General features: G+C 30.0%; 1 protein-coding gene across 8 annotated transcripts in view; it reads left to right on the top strand.

Annotated features, from left to right (window-relative positions):
- DLG1 (discs large MAGUK scaffold protein 1) overlaps positions 1 to 19120 on the top strand; it is a 229273-nt gene that overhangs the window by 198461 nt on the left and 11692 nt on the right. For 3 of the 8 annotated variants that reach the window (XM_015600251.2, XM_015600249.2, XM_015600240.2), the window contains 5 exons: positions 2884 to 2980; positions 8883 to 8924; positions 11465 to 11515; positions 12354 to 12455; positions 12703 to 12875. In XM_015600251.2, coding sequence (XP_015455737.1) covers positions 2884 to 2980; positions 8883 to 8924; positions 11465 to 11515; positions 12354 to 12455; positions 12703 to 12875 — 465 coding nt within the window. Of the gene's footprint in view, positions 1 to 2880; positions 2981 to 3667; positions 3702 to 8882; positions 8925 to 11464; positions 11516 to 12353; positions 12456 to 12702; positions 12876 to 19120 lie in introns of all 8 variants that reach the window. The other 5 variants (XM_015600237.2, XM_006906159.3, XM_006906158.3 and 2 more) reach the window with 2 other exon arrangements.

Below are 19120 nucleotides of genomic sequence, written 5' to 3'. Positions count from 1 at the left end.
TTGTAGCTTTCAGAAAATACAAAATTATATATCATGTTCTGAAGCAATATTTAAAATAAAAAATTGGGGGAGGAAAAAAATCCCAAGTAAATGCTCAGGATTTGAAATATATACAATGCTTTTTGTGCTTATTTTATGTATGTTTTTTAAAATAATTTCGTAAAATACACTGTCAATGTATTGAAAAAGAGTTGCATGTTGTAACTTTCCTTTCATACTGTAAGAAGTTAACTGAATTAACGACATATTTAAATCTTAGTCTTGTTAGTTGACTGTAACCAACTTTACAAACAGTCACTGTGTTCTAACACAGCACCAAAAGAATGCATGATACTGAGTGGGGTAAAAAATACGCTTGCCATTGATACAGAACTGCATTTCTTTCTATAACACTATTTCCCATTCTAAGTTTTTCTTTTCCTTTCTTTACATGGTGGTTGGTGGTTTATGGACTTTAATTCCACTACAGACTTGTAACATTTCAGTTTCTCATTAATATTTTTAACATTCATTTAACTATATTGAAATACCTATGGAAATGATATATTCAGATATTTAATATATATCAAATGTGTGATATTTTATCAGTTCTTATATTTGTTACACTGTCTCTTGCAATATAGCATTAATAACAATAAGTAATTAAACAGCATATTTTGTACTGGAAATATAGAGAAACTGGGGTAATTTGTTTCTCCATCTACACATTTTTGTCTTGTTTGCTTGTGCTATTTTACTTTTAATAAATTCTTCACCTGGATGGTGTTAAATGTAATACAATTAATACAGTACTTAACTAACAAGCATTTCTTTCTGTCCCACATTATGATATCTTTATGATATCTCATTCTGGCTAACTGCAAAGATATCAGAAATCAAACATTTTAAATTTCATGTTTCTTTCGGTTGTTTGCTGTGAAACTGACTCTGACCACTATATATGCAGTAGAAAGGGTAAATAATCTTTTATTTAAAATATTAATTTTATCAGATATAAAAATTATTACTAAATTCAAAAGCAGTGATTATCATGAACAAAAAATTTAGTCCTTCCCTAAATTAGATTACCATAAAATTTTCTCTATTGAAACTTGTTTTTATTTAAATAATGCTACTTGACAGTTTATAAAATAATTATAAGCCCAGAGTTCTCCACTTTTTTTTTTACTAATCAACTTAATTTTCAACTTCTTCTGAGAGGTATTTGAACTTTCAAATTTTAAGATTGAAATCAAGGCAATATGCTTGACTATGAACTTTAATCTGGAATTATTGACATGAAAAGATAAAAATGAAAATTTAACCTTGTTTTTGTAAAGGTAATAGAATTTGAAATGAGTCACTTTAATCTACTTCAGCACCTTAATCACCTGGCCTTACATGCTTAAAAATACAGGCATGCTAAAAACATACTGCCTGGTGTCAGTATACTTAAGAATAATGATAGCATCTTATAACATGAAAACTCAGGAAAAATCAGAACAAAATTTCTATTCTTTGTATTCCTGCCTCAAAAAATAAATAATAAAAATATTAATTTCTAGTGTCATTGGTAGATAAGACCATTTCCTTCAAGACATGGGTGCCTATGACAGAAATTACAAAAGGAGCTATTCTTCTCTAATTGCCTTACCTTTGTTCTACATGCTTTTAAATCTGTGAATGCACAAATGAGACATTCAGGAATGGAAAAATTTTATTTCTAACATCTGTGCAGTAAGGGACATCAAATCAGTTGTGCAGCTCCCTCATAGCAATTACATATAATCTATTCAACTCTTAATTGCCTTTGTGGCTCTTATGGGCACCAAATGTTTTATTCCCTATCCAATTATCTTAGAGCTTAAAGACAAATACATCAGTTATGATAGCATTCAAGTTGTCCAGAAGAGTTCTAACTCTTCTTCCTTGATTAAATAGCATTGATAATCTTTTGCTGGAATCTAGGCTTAATGGATCCCTCTTAGTTTTCTTCCCATTTTTTGATGCATGCCATAAGCATTTAGTTATCTTTTTTCTCTTCATAGATGGATGGATGGATGGATGGATGGATGGATGATAGATAGATAGATAGATAGATAGATAGATAAGGAAGGAAGGAAGGAAGGAAGGAAGGAAGGAAGGAAGGAAGGAAGGAAGGAAGGAAGGAAGGAAGGAAGGAAGGAAGGAAGGAAGGAAGGAAGGAAGGAAGGAAGGAAGGAAGGAAGGAAGGAAGGAAGGAAGGAAGGAAGGAAGGAAGGAAGGAAGGAAGGATGGAAGGATGGAAGGAAGGATGGAAGGAAGGAAGGATGGAAGGAAGGATGGCAGGATGGATGGATTGTTTTTAAATATTCAGAACTGGTAACTTTCACAGTTGTTTTGGCTTTCTTTTTTAGTAGTAGTTTTTGTTAGTTTGCTGGAGCCATACCAAAAAAAAAAATAAAGGGGCGGGGAATGGGCTCAAGCAAAAGGAAAATTTATTACCTAATTCAAACAAATATTCGAACAGCTAAAGTAAACATTTGAAACAGCTTTTGCTATAGAGCAACACCTAGCTTCTGGAAATCTAGAAAAATATCGATTGAATGGATGTTAACTTGGTTTATACTATAGTAGTAGCTAATCAGATTTACTCTTCCATTTTTTATCAAGTAGCACTTATTCTTTATTTTTAGGTATTACTGAATTAACAGTCTTTAAATTTTCAGTATTTTCCACTGTAAAACAATTAGAGAAGTTAATACAAAATTAGAAATTCGATTTATGTATGATTAAGTAAAATTTATATACAAACTGCACACTGTGGTCACAAGAGTCAGCTTCCACAGAGCTACTAGGCTGGGCCTTTGTACACACAGACAGTAGACATCCCTTTGTTTTGCCCCTCCTTCTCTTCTTCAGCAGTCATTCAATGACAAGCGTAAAAAGAACCTCTTTTCCCGAAAATTCCCCTTCTACAAGAACAAGGACCAGAGTGAGCAGGAAACAAGTGATGCTGACCGTAAGTATGTGGATCCAGTGGTCAACTGTGAAAATAAATGTAGAGGGACCTACTGCCCTGCAGTTGGTTGTTACCATGGAGACAGTTTCAAGAGCTGCAACAGGTTACTAATTGTCTTAACCAGGGGCAACTTAATAGGCATAAATTAATTTGTATACCAATCTTAACTTTTTCTGGTACCTTAAGAATTCTTAATTTAAAGTAAACAGTATTTTTAAACTATGTGTTTAAAATAGAATTATTTGATGTAAGCGTTCTTATAATACTTAATATTCTCTCAAAGAATATTTTAGAGGAAAAATATGGATACTTGGGAAGCTACTTAGTGATTTCTAGGTATAGTATTGGCAGTCTTTGATAAATAGAACACCTGGAATCATTCCATTTTATACTTTTTCTTTCCTATCTGTACACAGTCTGAATTTTACTTTTATAATATAAGTAGTCTCAAATTTTGCTGCTCTACCTTAATCAGCCTCTAAGATAGAACTTTCATCCTTTTAGTTTACATTTAGTTGCTAGCTTATTTCAAACTTTCAGAAATCTACAAAAATGCTCTGAAAGCTATGTGTACCTGTAATGGTCTTGGAACTGTCTCTTACTGTAGCACCAATTTTATGCATTACTGACAACTATTTTCTTTGATTATCTTTTTATTGCTTGCTCTCTGGGAACTACTCTCTACAGGAGATCCCTGACGACATGGGATCAAAAGGCCTGAGTAAGTGATCAAAATACTCCCAAGTTATTTTTTAACCTCCATCTACAGACCTACTTTTTCAGATACATTTTGAGAATCATGGTAGTGCCCTTCTGGCATGAGGAGGTGTATGATTTAGATTGCTTTTAGGCTTTTCATGTTAATAATATGCTTGGGATTTTTATTTCTGTAATACACACCTTTTGTTTTTCTAATGCTCCATTTTTCACATCATTTGAAAAACTCTTCTGCTCATACTTACATTTTCCTTTTTGTAATTTTTATAGCAATTACTTTCATCAGGGAATTTTTAAATATGAAGACTTTTTAAAAGTTTTTTTAAATAGTATTACCTGCCCTGGTTGTTAGAATGTACAAAATAATCCCTCTTTTTTTGTTAAAACAAGATCACTTTGATTCTGTGTTAGAAAAGCATTGCTATAATGTGAAACTATAAAACACAATAGATCTTAAATATTAGAGATTTGTTGAACTCAAGTTTAAGTAGCAGTCTGTGTAGGGGAAAAAAATTATATCTATTCTTTAAGGAGGTTGCAATTTATGAAAAGACTTATAAGAAATATTATCCCTGTTTTTTCATTTAATCAAGATGTCGTCTCTGTTTTTGGTTTTTGTTGTGTTATTTAATTTTCTAGCTAATACTTAATCTTCATATAAAGCTTGATACAGAGTCTGATTTAAAGGATGGTGGAATGAATGAATGAAACAAGTCATTTAAGCAAACAAAATTTTTAATTTGAGTATTTTCAAATTGATTAATTGTGAAATTTTACCAAATATTACTAAATTATTTCAGGTGACAGTGACTTATAAAAGTAATTTTTTGAGCTAAAGTTTTTTTCTAGGTAATTCTTTTCCTTTGGATTATTAAGCATTTTTGAAAACATTTCTTTATAATTCATTGATCATTAAGGATAGAACCAATATCTTAACTTTCTGAAGTCTGCATTAATAAACATTAAATTTCATAGTTTTTCCTGATTTGTCTTAACTCTATGTTAGAATTTTAATCTAAGCTATAGGTACTTGACTTTTATTTCAACCTCAACAATTAAAGCTTATATTAAATTAAAGAGGTATGTTTTATATATATATTTATTTTTATTAGACACACTTTATTATTTTTGCATGTGCCTTTCTGGGATTTGGCAAGAGTCAGTTTTTACTACCACTGGTAGTACCCTTTTTTAATCTCTTACCTTTAGGAAAAATCAGTGAAAATCTTCAAAACTGGAAAATATTTCCACAGATTCTTAATGCTGTAGAATTTACTTTGAGAATAACATTTTAGAGGTGATTTGGATCAGCAAATATACCCACAGATTTTTATTATCTGTTCAGTCATCAGAGATCTATGGAAAACTCATTGAAAAAGAAACTAAATGAGGAATTTAGTTCCCATTTTGTTATGATGGTTGATAATATTTTCATCTGTCATTTTAATTAAGGAATGGGACTTGGTAAGAGAAACAAATGAAAAGTGGTAGGCTGATTACCAGACAATGTCATTTAGAAAAGGATTTAATTTTCTGAACTGTGACTTAAGATCCTTTGAATGATAGGTTTCTGTGCTTCACCTCCCAGGAACTTAAAGAATTTATTCAACTGGTAACTTGATCAGATCAAGAAGATTTTATTTGGAAAATATTGAGGGAGGGAGACAGAAAAATATCAGTAAAATTCTAAAACTGGATATGATGGAGGTTATTTCATAAAACAGATGACTAGCAGTTGACAAGGTACCTGTGCCGCTTTTGTGCTTTAAGAAGGTAATTTTGAACAAGTTCATGAGGGAAAAAATGGATAAGATTCCTTTAATGGAGACTAAAATATAGTTCAGAAGGGGCCACAAGATTCTCAGAAGTGAAATTATGAATACAGTTTCAGATAGGGTTTGTACCTATCTTTTGTATGCAACTCAATTTTTATAGCTTTTTATTTTATAGAATACTTTAAAACTTCCGGTGAGGCACGCAAGTTTCCTGTAACCTCTTTCCTTTCTTCTCATTTAAAGATTTATTTAAGCAGATTTGTTCAGAGCTCTGAGATACCAAAACTAGACCTATTTTCATTTGTGTTAAGAATAAGCATAAGAGTAGTAGTATTGCTTGAAAATGATGATGTGTAGTATTTAGAGATCACAAAAAGACATGATACATTCTCAGAAAGAAAGATTTGATTAGAAAAGTGAGATGTGGTTAGAGAGATTTGGAATGATTGCGATCATCAAACATCATAAAATAAAAACTAATATATTTATACCATATATGTCAAAGGGTTAATATCCTCACACTATAAATTTCTGACAGATCAATAAGAAACAGACAAACTCTCCATTAGAAAACTAGAGCACTATGAGTAGTGCTCAAAAGATAATCAAATGAAATAAGCATATGCAAATGTTTAATGTCCCTAGTAATCAATAAACAAAATGTTTTACCCATCTCCTTGGTAGACTTTTCTTATAAAGGATAACCCAGTGACTACTTTTAACATAGTACTATTGGGAGTAAAAATTGGTACAGCCTTTCTGGAAAAGCATGTCTTTTGACCTTCTAATAATTCCTCTTCAGGGAATTTATCCTAAGGATATAATCAGAGATGAAGATAAAAAGTTTATGTATCAGGATGTTTATTTTAATATTATTTAGAAATTACAGCTCCCCCCCCCCAAAAAATTGAAATCATCCTAAAGTGTCTTACATTTCAGAAGTGGTTAAGGAAGTATGATTTATCCATACTTTGTAATATTATAATCATTGAAAACCATTAAAACATAATTTGGGAAAATGCTCACAGGTGAAAAAAGTAAAATATGAAACTATATTGTCTCAGATTTGTAAATCAACATATACGTAGGGCTATTTAGAATATCATTGCTTTGAATATTCTTGTACATATCTTTTGGTGAGCATATATATGTCTTTCTGTTCGGGAAATACCTAGGAAAGGAATCTGGGTCATAGATACATATATATGTCCAGCTTTTAGGTACTGCCAAGTAGTTTTCCAAAGTGATTGTACCAATTTACCTACCTCCAGTCACCCCCAATAGTATGAGTTCCAGTTGCTACATTTCCTTTTCTACACATGGCAAATCTTTTTTTTTTTTTTTCATTTTAGCCATTCTAGGAGATTGTAAAGATATATGTTATCCCTTTAATTTTCATTTAAATAAGTAAAACTTGATAAGTAAAAACTTGAACACATCTATATGTGTTATTGGATATTTGAATATCTTTTATGAAGTATCTTGAAAAAGATTAGTTTTAATTATCAGGGAAAAGGCATTTTACCTTTCTAATAATCTCCCAAGCGATAATGATGATGATGCTTTTCAAAGGGCCATACTTTGAATAGCAAGATTTTATTGTAGAGGAGTTATGTAAAAGAATACTTGAAAGAACTCGAAGAATTTTATTGTGTAAGAGCTATTGGTAATCTTAGAATACTCAGGGTGAGTAGGAGAAATCCCCGGAAAACGTAGAAAAGAGATTGTAGTATCTTTAACTTTTTATTATATAACATGTCAGACATATTCAATGGTAGAAGAGTAGTAAAATAAGCCCCACCAGGTATTCTTTTACCCAGCTTCTATTATTGTCATCTCATGGTTAATATTATTTCTTCTGTACTCCCACTTAACTCTCCCCCTCCTTTCACTCCATTGCAGTAACAGGTTTCTTTATTTCACATGTTAAAGATTGCCGAATGCAGTATCGATCCTAATATAAATTTAAGAACTTGGGGTGGGGTGCATTCCTACTTCTGGGAACGAATTTCAAGGAAAATAGGACAAAGGGTCAAAAACTATATAATGGAGGCATTCATAATAATTTGTTGATGTTTGTGGAAAACAATTTAAAGCAAGCTAAAATGTCTAAATAAGGTAAATCTTGACTTAGTCCAATAGAATATTATGTAAGAATTTAGAATGATTGTTTTAAAGTTCTTGTGGTAACATGGAAAGAAATTTTTAAATATAAACTTAAAAACCACCATTTTACATGTGCTTGTCATATATTATAATTTTTAATGTTTCTGCTTTCTTTAAAATATACATAATCATGATTTAAAAAATTGTATCTTCTCTTTGCAGGTTAGAATACATACTTTTTACTATGATAACAATTCAAGAACTGTTATCTTTATTTGAAATCTTAAATTCTACCATTCTCTGAAGTTTTCAGTAGTGCAACTTGATTTTAGGAGATTCTGTGGGTGGTATGATACAGCAGATAATTTCTCCTCAGATTTTTTCCTTATCCTTTAAAAATGTTTTTTTTCATTTGCCTGACATAAGAAATTTAGATTTTCCTCTCTGGGGAGATTTTGGTTTTTTTTAGTTTTTATAAAGTTATTTTTTTTTAATTTAAGGGAGACATTTATTGACAAAACACTTGAGACTACATTTACATGAGAAGAGTCCTTGGTGTTTTCTGAACAATCAAGTTATGAAATGCAGTCACTTTTAAGGAGGGGGCAGGCAATTTGCAACTGCATATATTTGCTTTATCTTTTTTATTTTATAAAACAGCCATTGTTGATTTTATCAAAGCAGTTTGTCAGAAATATTAATCTATTTTAAAAGACCATCCCACCTTTTAGAATTCCCTTCCATTTGACTTTTATTGAGTTATCTCAATCTGTGACATCCAAAATACTTTATCTGTGTGATCTTAGAAACATAGATTTTTGTTTCTTTTTAGGAACAAGAAGCTGCACTAAAAGCAAGATCATTTATTTTTTAAGACATCCCATCATTAAAATGGGCATCTGTTTGCTCAGATATAACTTGTCTCCTTTGTCAGTCATTGTTTCATAAACTAAATTAAATGATGCCAACTACATTTTCTCTTTTCGATTTTTATGTCTACGGTTGGAATAATTTAGGATTGCTTTGCCCTCTTTGTTATATTCTACTTGCTATTTGTAATAAAGATTTTGTTATGAACTGTGTTGTACAAAAATGAGGATTTGTCCTTAATTATGGGTATTTTTCTTGCTAATTCACATAAACTTTTCAAAGGAAATCAAAAATGCTTTTTAAAATTTCTTTGGGTATGTGTGGTTTATATCTCCACATTTTGTAATGTCACCTTATGTTTATTTTGATAATTTGCTTTTTTAAACTCATGACACTGTGTTTTCTTTATTTTTTCCATTGTCCTGCAATTTCAGAGCATGTAACTTCTAATGCCAGCGATAGTGAAAGTAGTTACCGTAAGTGTTTTAAGTTATTTGTTCTTTTGTAATCGCAAGTGATATATATACTTTGGGGTTTTTTTCCCTTAGTGATATGTTCTGAAACCTGAAAATTGGATACTTAATCTTTTAAAATCAGAGAGAGCCAAGTAAAATTCTCAACTTGAAAAGTAAAATTCTCAACTTGAAAAGTAAAATCATACTATATGTACAGAAGTTAATTTCTAAATTTTAATAAAATACTAAAATCCTTTTTACAGACAATGCTATTTGTGAACATAGTACATATCTGTACATTTACTTCTTAAAAGAAGTAAATATCTAGTTAAATGAGGGGTAAACTTGCATTTGCCATTTTCCTTAATAATTCTGGTTTTAACATGAGCATTAAAGTATTTTTAGTAATGCTAAATTATAATCGACTTTATTTCCTTTTTTATTCTGTGTCACCAATACTGTTCTGGGTCGAATTATTGTTTATCACCAGGCTTTGGTGAATATAAGAAATGATGAAGGAAAAATTTTCAACACTTGCTCAAACCAGAATATTGATTTCTTTTTTGGTGTCTTGTATTACATTCTTGGTATTACAGTTTACTCTTGAACAATACAGGTTTGAACTGTGCAGGTTCACTTATATGCAGGTTTTTTTAATAAGTACTATAAATGTATTTTCATTTCCTTATGATTTTCTTAACATTTTCTTTTCTCTAGCTTTACTGTAAGAATACAGTATGTAATAGATATAATATACAAAATATGTGTTAATCAACTGTTTTATGTTATCGGTAAGGCTTTTGATCAACAGTAGGCTATTAAATTTTGAGAGAGTCAAAAGTTATATACAGATTTTCGACTGCACAGGGGCTCAGCACTCCTAATGTCCGAGTTGTTCAAGAGTCAGCTGTATATTATTAAGTGAACTATACAAGCATGTAAATTTTTAAACAGATCTGGGCATGGGAGGAGGGAGAGTACATGAATATTATCAGTTCTAGCACCTTAAAAATTAAAATTGCTTTTCTGACTTTTTTTTTTTACTGCTGTCTAATATGAAAGTAATCTTGATTACAGATGAGTATGGCTGCTCAAAAGGTCCATCCTGTTAATATCAGTCTCTTCTATTTCTCATGTTGACAATATATACTTTTAACCCTCATTCATTTGATTGGTTACTTTTTTCTCCATAGTAGTTACTTAATAATTTTTTTTTGATATGAGAATGTGATTTTTTATATTTTGGCATTTTATTAACTTAGAACTTACCATAGTGTAGTTGAGTAGCTTTCTAGGCTAAAAAGAGGTAATGAAAGTATATACTGTCTGTCTCATCATTTGCATGAATTATTAGGTGTGGAATATCTAAGTTGCATGTTTTTGCTAATATGTAAATCATGTTTTATACACAGTACTTTAAAAAGCAGCTTATAAATATACATTTTATATATTATGATTAAAAACCTAGAAACAATGAAATGCATTTTTAAAGTAGGAAAAATATTTATGCCAACATATAAATTTAAAAGATTTATAGCTGCATACATATAATATAAACCAATGACAAATTTAATAAAAAGGTTGTTATAGAATCTTGCTAAGCAAGGAAAAAATCTTCAAATGTATTATCCAATATTGATTGTTTTCATTGAACCACTTGAATTAACAGTTCTTCCTATTTGTTTTCTGTGAGCGTGTGTGTGTATGTTAAGAACTTCTAAAATTAACTCTTTTTAGTTCTTTTCATCGAGTCAAGATATGATTTGCAAACTTTTTTATTTCGGATAGGTTAAGCTTTAAACCTTTAGTCTTAGAGGATTTAATTTAACTTCTAAAGTGCTTTTAAGATCAAAGCAAAATGAATTTTATCTTTTGTCTACGTGATTCATTTTGTTGGAAAGGCAGAATTTAGTTTTATGTGATTCATTTTGTTGGAAGGGAAAGATTTAGTTTTATCTAAAGCTTTTTTTTACTTACTTTAAATGTTTTTTTATTAAATAAATGAATTATTAGAATAAGTTAATCTTTTCATCAGTGAAATAGTGACAGTTTTACCTTTGCATTAAAATTTTTTATTGTAAAATAGTTGTAATTATAAAAATATATATGTATTCTGTTAAATATTATACCTGGTGGAACCAAAAAAGTAGCATAGTCTTACTAGCAGTAAATTACCTAATACGCCCATATGTAAAACTGCTCGTTAAGTATTAATCTTTAAAAGGTTCTAAATAAAAAATTAATGGCACATACTTGACATCACAAATGAAGATTTTAAAAAGATCTAATGGTAATCTATAAAACAGCATAATAGAAAGGTAGTTATTAAATAAATAGCACATTTATATTTTGTTTTTACATTTTTCCAACTTGTCTTATGACTTTGTAATTTGCCATCTTTTTTTACTAAGTCTTGCCAGAAATAATTTATAAAGTATATTTTTTACATCTTTGCTATTTTCTCAGGAAAGTTCTAATAATTTATATTTTGCGTATGAAGAATTGAATTAGCATTTGTTACCTTTATAGGTTTTCTTATCTATATTTTAACTTTCTGATAGGTGGTCAAGAAGAATATGTCTTGTCTTATGAACCAGTGAATCAGCAAGAAGGTATGTGAAGCCTGTTGATGTTTTACAATCTTCTAGAAAAATACACTTCTTAATTTGGGAATGAAGTCTAACTCATACTTCAGAAAAAAATGTTGTAATCGTACTTTTTTTTTTTTTTTTACTATATGTATCAATGTAGACATTTACTATATGTATTTTATTAAACATAGTTTAGCCCACAGTATAGTAGAGTCTAGTCATTTTGCATTGGCACTTTATTTCAGAGGCCACTTCTTTCCAGTGTTCATGATAGTATCTCTGTACTTCCAATGACTCTTCTTCAGAATCTTAGAAGCATCTTCAGTCTTTCTGTTTTTTATCTACCTTGTCCAATCAGTTTCTAGGCCCTATTTATTCTCCTATCATATCTTTCTTATTTATCACCTCTTTTTCATACCTTCTACCACAGTGTTAATTATAACTCTCACTACCAGTTTCCTTTCTTTCTAGATCTCTACTGTAATTATATCATTTCTTAATACCTAGGGGATTTTTTTCCCTTTTGATCTGCATCCTTACAATTCGTACCTCAAAAATGATCAGTAAAACACAGTACTGTGTTTTCTTATTTGTAATGAGATGATGTTAGCATGTACAGAAACTTATCTGCTAAAATGCTGAATTTAACTTGGTTGAATTTATCAAGTCTATAACTCCCAACAGGAGACTGATTTTGGTTTAAGATCTTAGTGAAGGTTTATAAACTAGCAAGTTAGGCATCACTGGTAGAGAAAGAAACAAATTCTTCATAACAGTTAAAGATATTTTGTTCTCCAGTGAAATAAATACATTGTTTGTTTAGTGTTTATTCCTTTTAACATGCAGTTTATCTTTATAGTTAATTATACTCGACCAGTGATTATATTGGGACCCATGAAAGATAGGATAAATGATGACTTGATCTCGGAATTTCCTGACAAATTTGGATCGTGTGTTCCTCGTGAGTAACCCACATAAAAATTCTTAATTATTGCTCTTAACATTTTGTCATTGTGTATGGTAAAACATTTTTTAGTGTTTATACTTAGCTATTTTATCAGTTATTTCTCCACTACATATTATTGTCCCTTTTCAATTTTAAATTAATCTCTGTTGTGTTGAACTTTATATAACAATTATTTAAGTAGAAAATGGATTTGTTGTATTTTTTAATACTAAACACTTCCTCAAGTTCTTTTCTGTTAAAGATACAACTAGACCAAAAAGAGATTATGAAGTAGATGGAAGAGATTATCATTTTGTGACTTCAAGAGAGCAGATGGAAAAAGATATTCAAGAACATAAATTCATTGAAGCTGGCCAATATAACAACCATCTGTATGGAACAAGTGTTCAGTCTGTGAGAGAAGTAGCAGAAAAGGTAAGCATTATAGTGAACTCAGAATATAGTTTCTAATTAGAAATGCCTTTGACAGTATGAAAGAATGATGAGATAGAAACTTTTAATTAATATTTTTGAAAAAAAAAGATGTTGGAGCATTGATTAATTAATGTTATAAATGCAACTAAATATTCCATTTCAGGTGGCTTAGGAAAATATATACAAGATAAAGAAGGTTGACAAAATCAGAATAGAAATGGTAACATGAATCTCTCTACAAAGGGAAGTTATTTTAAGGTCCTATGCATTTGCTAAAGGTAGACCTTGTGTTTTCAACATTTAGCATAATTAAAGAGCTAGGATAAGCAATGTCTATCAATAAAATGAACCACATCTTGAAGATAAGTGTAATTGCTACTGGTACTGAGACTAAACAGAAATTTCTCCTGAATAGTCATTTAGTAAAAGATAGTATAAAAAATACACAACACTATAACATAAACAGATTATCTGAAAGTATCCTTCAGAGCACTTTTATGGTGAAGCCAAAACAGTATGTCCCAGACATGCTGCTATGCTTAAATCACTCCTTGGGCCTAATGAGTAAATCTCAGCAAGTTGTTTTGTACCTTCAAAGCTATTAGTTTATGACTCAGTCATAAAATACCCTACAAAACATAAAGCAGTAGTTCAGCACCTCAGTTTTCTATCCATAAATGCTACTTTTTCAATAAGAGGGTTGGTTAATTCTGATTAGTTTTAGAAATTGAAGAAAGGGAGATGTCAGTGATGGCAAGAGTTTGAGAAAATAGAAATCTTATATATTTTTAGTGGGAGTATAAATTAATAGAACTTCTGAGAACAGTTTGGCAATACCTAGTAAATGCACATATCCTATGACCTCAGAAATTCTATTTCTTGGTATCTAAGTAGAGATTAACACATGAGGATCCTGTATTTAAGGATGTCTATAGTAGCACTTTATAATAGTGAAAAATTGGAGTCAACAAAAGGGAATGAATAATAAACTGTTATTTATTCATGCAGTGGGATTCAGCAGTTAGAATGAATAAACTAATATCTCCATTAATATCAAAATTATATTGAGTGAAATTATAAAGGGTATATACAGTAGGATATTATTTACATAAACTTTAAATAACATAAAACAGCCTATATAGTTTATGGATACATATTTAGTAAACATAAAAACATGCATAGGAATGATACAGCTACTTCAAGAGTGTATATAGCCAATATCCAGTGGTTTTCCTTCGGAGGAGAGGGAAGGATATTGTAGCTTTAGCTTTATTTATAATGTATTTATTTTAAATTTATTAAAAATTAAAAAATCACACCCTCCGCCTAACTAAAAGACAGATAATATCCAAACTTCAAATTACTGGTAAATAGAGAAATAAACAACAAATCACAGCAAGCTACTTCTTGTGCAGACCTTGTGGGGAAGACAATATCAGGAAGTTCCACAGAGTGGAACTATTATAAATAATACTCTGATCACAATGCAGTAGAGCTATAAATTATCAGAAAGTTGAAAACAAAAAGGCCTTAACTAGAATTTTGAAACCACCTGTTAACTCTTACATGGAAGAGAAAAATACAAAGAAATTACAGAATTTCTTTAAAATAATAATGAAAATAGTGCATATGTAAATTCATGGGATACATGGTATACATAAAACAGTGATCAAAGGAAAATTTACAGTCTTAAAAATTTTTCCAAAACAAAATGAGAATAAACTAAATCTCAAGTCACATAATATAAATAAAAGCAGAAATTATGTGGTAAGCAGAAAGAGGGAAATATTAAAGATCAGAGAGGAAACTAATGAAAAGGAAACAGAAAAATAATAGATAAAGTCAATGAAACCAAAAACTGGTTCTTTGAGAAGATCAAAGTCATGGGTAAACCTTTTTATCAGACTGATCATTCCAATATCAGGATTGAGAGCGGTAACAGAATCTATAAATATTAAAAGAAAAATCAGAGGATACTAGGAACAACTTTTTATCACTAACTAAACAATTTAGATGAAATTGATAAATTCCCAGGAAGAAATAAGCTACTTAAGCTCACTCAAATAGAAATAGATCATTTGAATAGCCCTATATCTATTAAAGAAATTAATTTGTGTTTAAAAACCTTCCCACAAAGAAAACTCCAGGCCCAGATAGCTTTACTAATAAATTCTACCAAACATTTAAGGAAGAAATACTACCATTTTCTACTACAAAATTAAAAAGGAGGGAATACTTTTTCCGACTCATCCTGAGTCCAGCATTACTTATATTACAAAACTTGACAACACATTACAAAAAACTACAAACTGATATCCCTCGTGAACATAGATGCAAGAAATTCCAAACAAAACTTAGCAACTTGAATCTAACAATGTATTTTTAAAAAATAATATCTCATGACCAAGTAGAGTTTATCCAATGAATGCAAGGTAAATTTAAATATTAGAAAATCAGTCAGTATAATTCACCACATTAAACTTTAAAAAAACATATAATCACTTCCATATTTCAGTAAAAGTACTTAACAAAATCAGAATCCATTCTTGATTAAAACTCTCCACAAACTAGGAATAGAAGAGAACTTCCTCAAACTGATAACATTCCAAAAACATACAGCTATTATCATAATTAATGACTTAAAAAAAGGTAAGGCTTTCCCCCTGCGATCAAAAATATGTACAGGATATCCACTCTTACCACTTGTTTTCAGTCCTGGCCAGTGCAATAAGGCCAGAGAAAGAAATAAAAGTCATCTAGATTGTGAAGATAGAAGGAAAATTTTATCTTTATTTGCAGATGACATAGAATCTATGTAAAAAATCTGATAGAATCTACAAAAAAAACAAAAGCTACTAGAACTAATAAGTTTAGCAAGATTGAAGGACACAGTATATAGATCATTATACAGAAATCAGTTGTATTTCTATATACTAGACCAATCATAAATTGAAATTTTGAAAGCAATATTATTTACAGTGGCATCAAAAAATATTAAATACTTAGAGATAAATCTGACAAAAGATTTGCAGACCAATGCACTTAAGAATTACAAAGCATTGCTGAGAGAATTAAAGACCTAAATAAATAGAGCAATACACCATGTTCATAGATTGAGGACACAATATTATTTAGATGTCACTTCTCTCCAAATTGAACTTTAGATTCAGTACAACCCCAAAATCCCAACAGATCTTTTTGTAGAAATTGACATGCTAAAGTTCGTACAGAAATGCAAAAGATCTAGAATAGTAAAAACAACTTTGAAAAAGAACAAAGCTTGAAGGACTCAAACTGCTTAATTTTAAAGCTTATAAAAAATACGATAATCAAGACTATGTGGTATTGGCATGAAGACAGACAAATTGATCAGTAGAACATACTGAAGAATCCTTAAATAGACCCACAAAAGGACAACCATAAACAAAGGTGCAAAGGCAATTCAGTGGAGAAAGGGATAGTCTTTCAACAAATAATGCTGGAACAATTGACTAGCTACACCTCATACTATATAAAAAAATGCAAAATAAGTCATAAATGACAAGCTAAAACTATAAATCTTCTAGAAGAAAACAGAAAATCTTTATGACTTTGGGTTTGGCAAGGATTTCTATGATAATATAGCAAAACATAATCCATAAAAAAATAATAAATTGGACTTAATCAAAATTAAAACTTCCACTTTTGACAAAACAGTTAAGAGAATAAGAAGACAAGCCATATACTAGGAGAAAATATTTTCAAATCATGTATCTCATAAAGGACTGTTTCCAGAATATGTAAAGAACTCTTACAACATAATAATAAAGACAAATAACCCAATTTAAAAGTGGGCAAAGGATTTGAAAATACATTTCTCTTAAAAAGATATACAAATGGCCAATAGCACATGAAAAGATGCTCAACATAATAGACATTAGGGAGATGCAAATTGAAACCATAACGAGGTCCCACTACCCATTAGAATGGCTAACTTTTTAAACTGACCATTACCAAGTTTTGACAGATATGGAGCAATTGGAACTGTCATACTCTGCTAGGTGGGACTATAAAATGATAAAACCACTTTGAAAAACAATTTAAAAATACACCTAATATATGATCCACTTCTAGGTATTTACCCAAGAGAAAAGTATATATTCATACAAAGACTGTACATGAATGTTCATAGCGGTAGTGGACAAAAACTGGGAACAATCCAAATGCTCCTCAACTGTCAAATGGATAAACAAAGTGTGATATAGCCATGTTACGAAGTACTGCTCAGCAGTAAAAAGAAATAAACTATTAATACTCTCAACACGGATGAATCCCAAAATAGTTATATGCTGAGTGAAAGATGTGAAGTACATACTGAATAATTCTACTATAAAATTCAAAGAATTTCACACTAACCTGTAGTAACAGAAAGCAGCAGATTAGTGATTGCTTAAGGAGGGGTGGGAGAGAGGTTACAAAGAGGCATCAGGAAACTTTTGGTGGTAATCTATATGTTGATTATCTTGAATGAGTTGATGATTTCAGGATGTTGACACATGTCAAAACTTATCAAACTGTATATAGGCATACCTCAGAGATATTGCAGGTTTCCTTCGAGACCACCTCCTTAAAGTAAATATCACAATAAAGCAAGTCACACAAATTGTTTGTTTTTCCAGTACATATAAGAATTGTGTTTATGTTATACTGTAGTCTATTAAGTGTGCAATAGCATTGTGTCTAAAAACATAGAGTACATACATTAATTTAAAATTCTTTATTGCTGAAAAGTGTTAATCATCTGAGTCTACAGTAAGTTGTAATTTTTTTGCTGGTGGAAGATTTTACCTCAGTATTGATGAAAACATTTACATTATCTGCAAAGCACAGTAAAACATAGCACAATAAAACAAGATATGCTTGTACTTAAATACATGCAGTTTATTGTATATTAGTTATGTCTTAAGCTTTTAAAAAAACTGACAGTCCTGCTGGTGCTTTGGGGGAAAACAGAACTTATATCTTTAACTTTATATTCTTTCTGAACTACTAAAATTTTTTGTCACTCGCATATATTTCTTTTGTAATAAAAAGTTAATAAAAATACTTTAAATTAACAAGGTAGAGAATATAAAAACAGAAGATCTTTAAAAAATTAATAGACAAACCACTAGCTAACCTGATTTTTTTTAAAGGAAAAATCAGAAATAATAGAAATAGGAAATGACAAGGAGCATAACCACTGAAATATTAGGAAAAATCATAAAAGACTACTTTGCATATCTTTATATAAATAAAACTTAAAACTTAGTTGAGATGGATAATATCCTAGAAGGATACAGTTTACCAAAATGACCTAGAAGAGATGGGAAGATTTCTTTAGAAGAAATAGAGTAAGTTATCAAGGAACTACCCCAAAAAAGCATCAGGTCTTGATGGCTTCACAGGGGAATTCTTCCAAATCTTCAAAGGTTAGTTGTCTTAAAGCTCCATAAACTCTTCAAGAGCATTCTTTTTACAAAGTAAGTATAATAATGATATCTAAATCTGTTGAAGACAGGAAAAATCAGACCAATATCACTTATAAATATTAATGAAAAAGTTAAATATTTTCATAAACAAAATCTAATTATAAAATTAATTATAATTTTAATTATAAAAATAATATACCATAACCAAATAGGATTAAAGGAATTTAAAGTCAGCTCAATGTTATGAAATCCATTAATGTAATTGACCACATTAAGAGATTTAAAGAGTAAAATCATATATCCGTAGATGCAAAAAAAGCTTTTGGTGGGACTTAATACTTTCCCTATGGGGGTAGAAGGGGAGACTCAAAAATTTAGAGATTGGTGTTAATTTTTTTCAAAAAAAAAAAAGTAAAGTGATATGGGTGGATGGGTAGATGGATATTCTTAGTTTTAACTCCTTAATGGGAGAAACATGAATCAGTTCCATTAAGATAAGGAACAAGGCAAGGATGTCCATTATCTCCAATACTATTCAACATTGTACTTGACATATTCTTTGTACTTAAGATATTAGTGCTTTAGATAAGAAAAACCAATTAGAAACACAAGAATTGGAAAAGAAGTAAAACTATTTTTAGATAATATAGTATGCCTAGGAAACCGTACAAAATCTAAGATTTATTTTCTAAAATAAATTATAAATTTATTATAAAATTAAAGGCTATTATAAAATGAAAGAGAAAATAAACTTAGGTAGCAATATATAAAATTAAAATGCAGAAGTTAATTTAT

The sequence above is a fragment of the Pteropus alecto genome, unplaced genomic scaffold (assembly GCF_000325575.1).
Source record: "Pteropus alecto unplaced genomic scaffold, ASM32557v1 scaffold311, whole genome shotgun sequence".
Taxonomy (NCBI): domain Eukaryota; kingdom Metazoa; phylum Chordata; class Mammalia; order Chiroptera; family Pteropodidae; genus Pteropus; species Pteropus alecto.
Note: the sequence above shows the minus strand (reverse complement) of the source record. Positions and strands in the feature narration are given on the sequence as shown.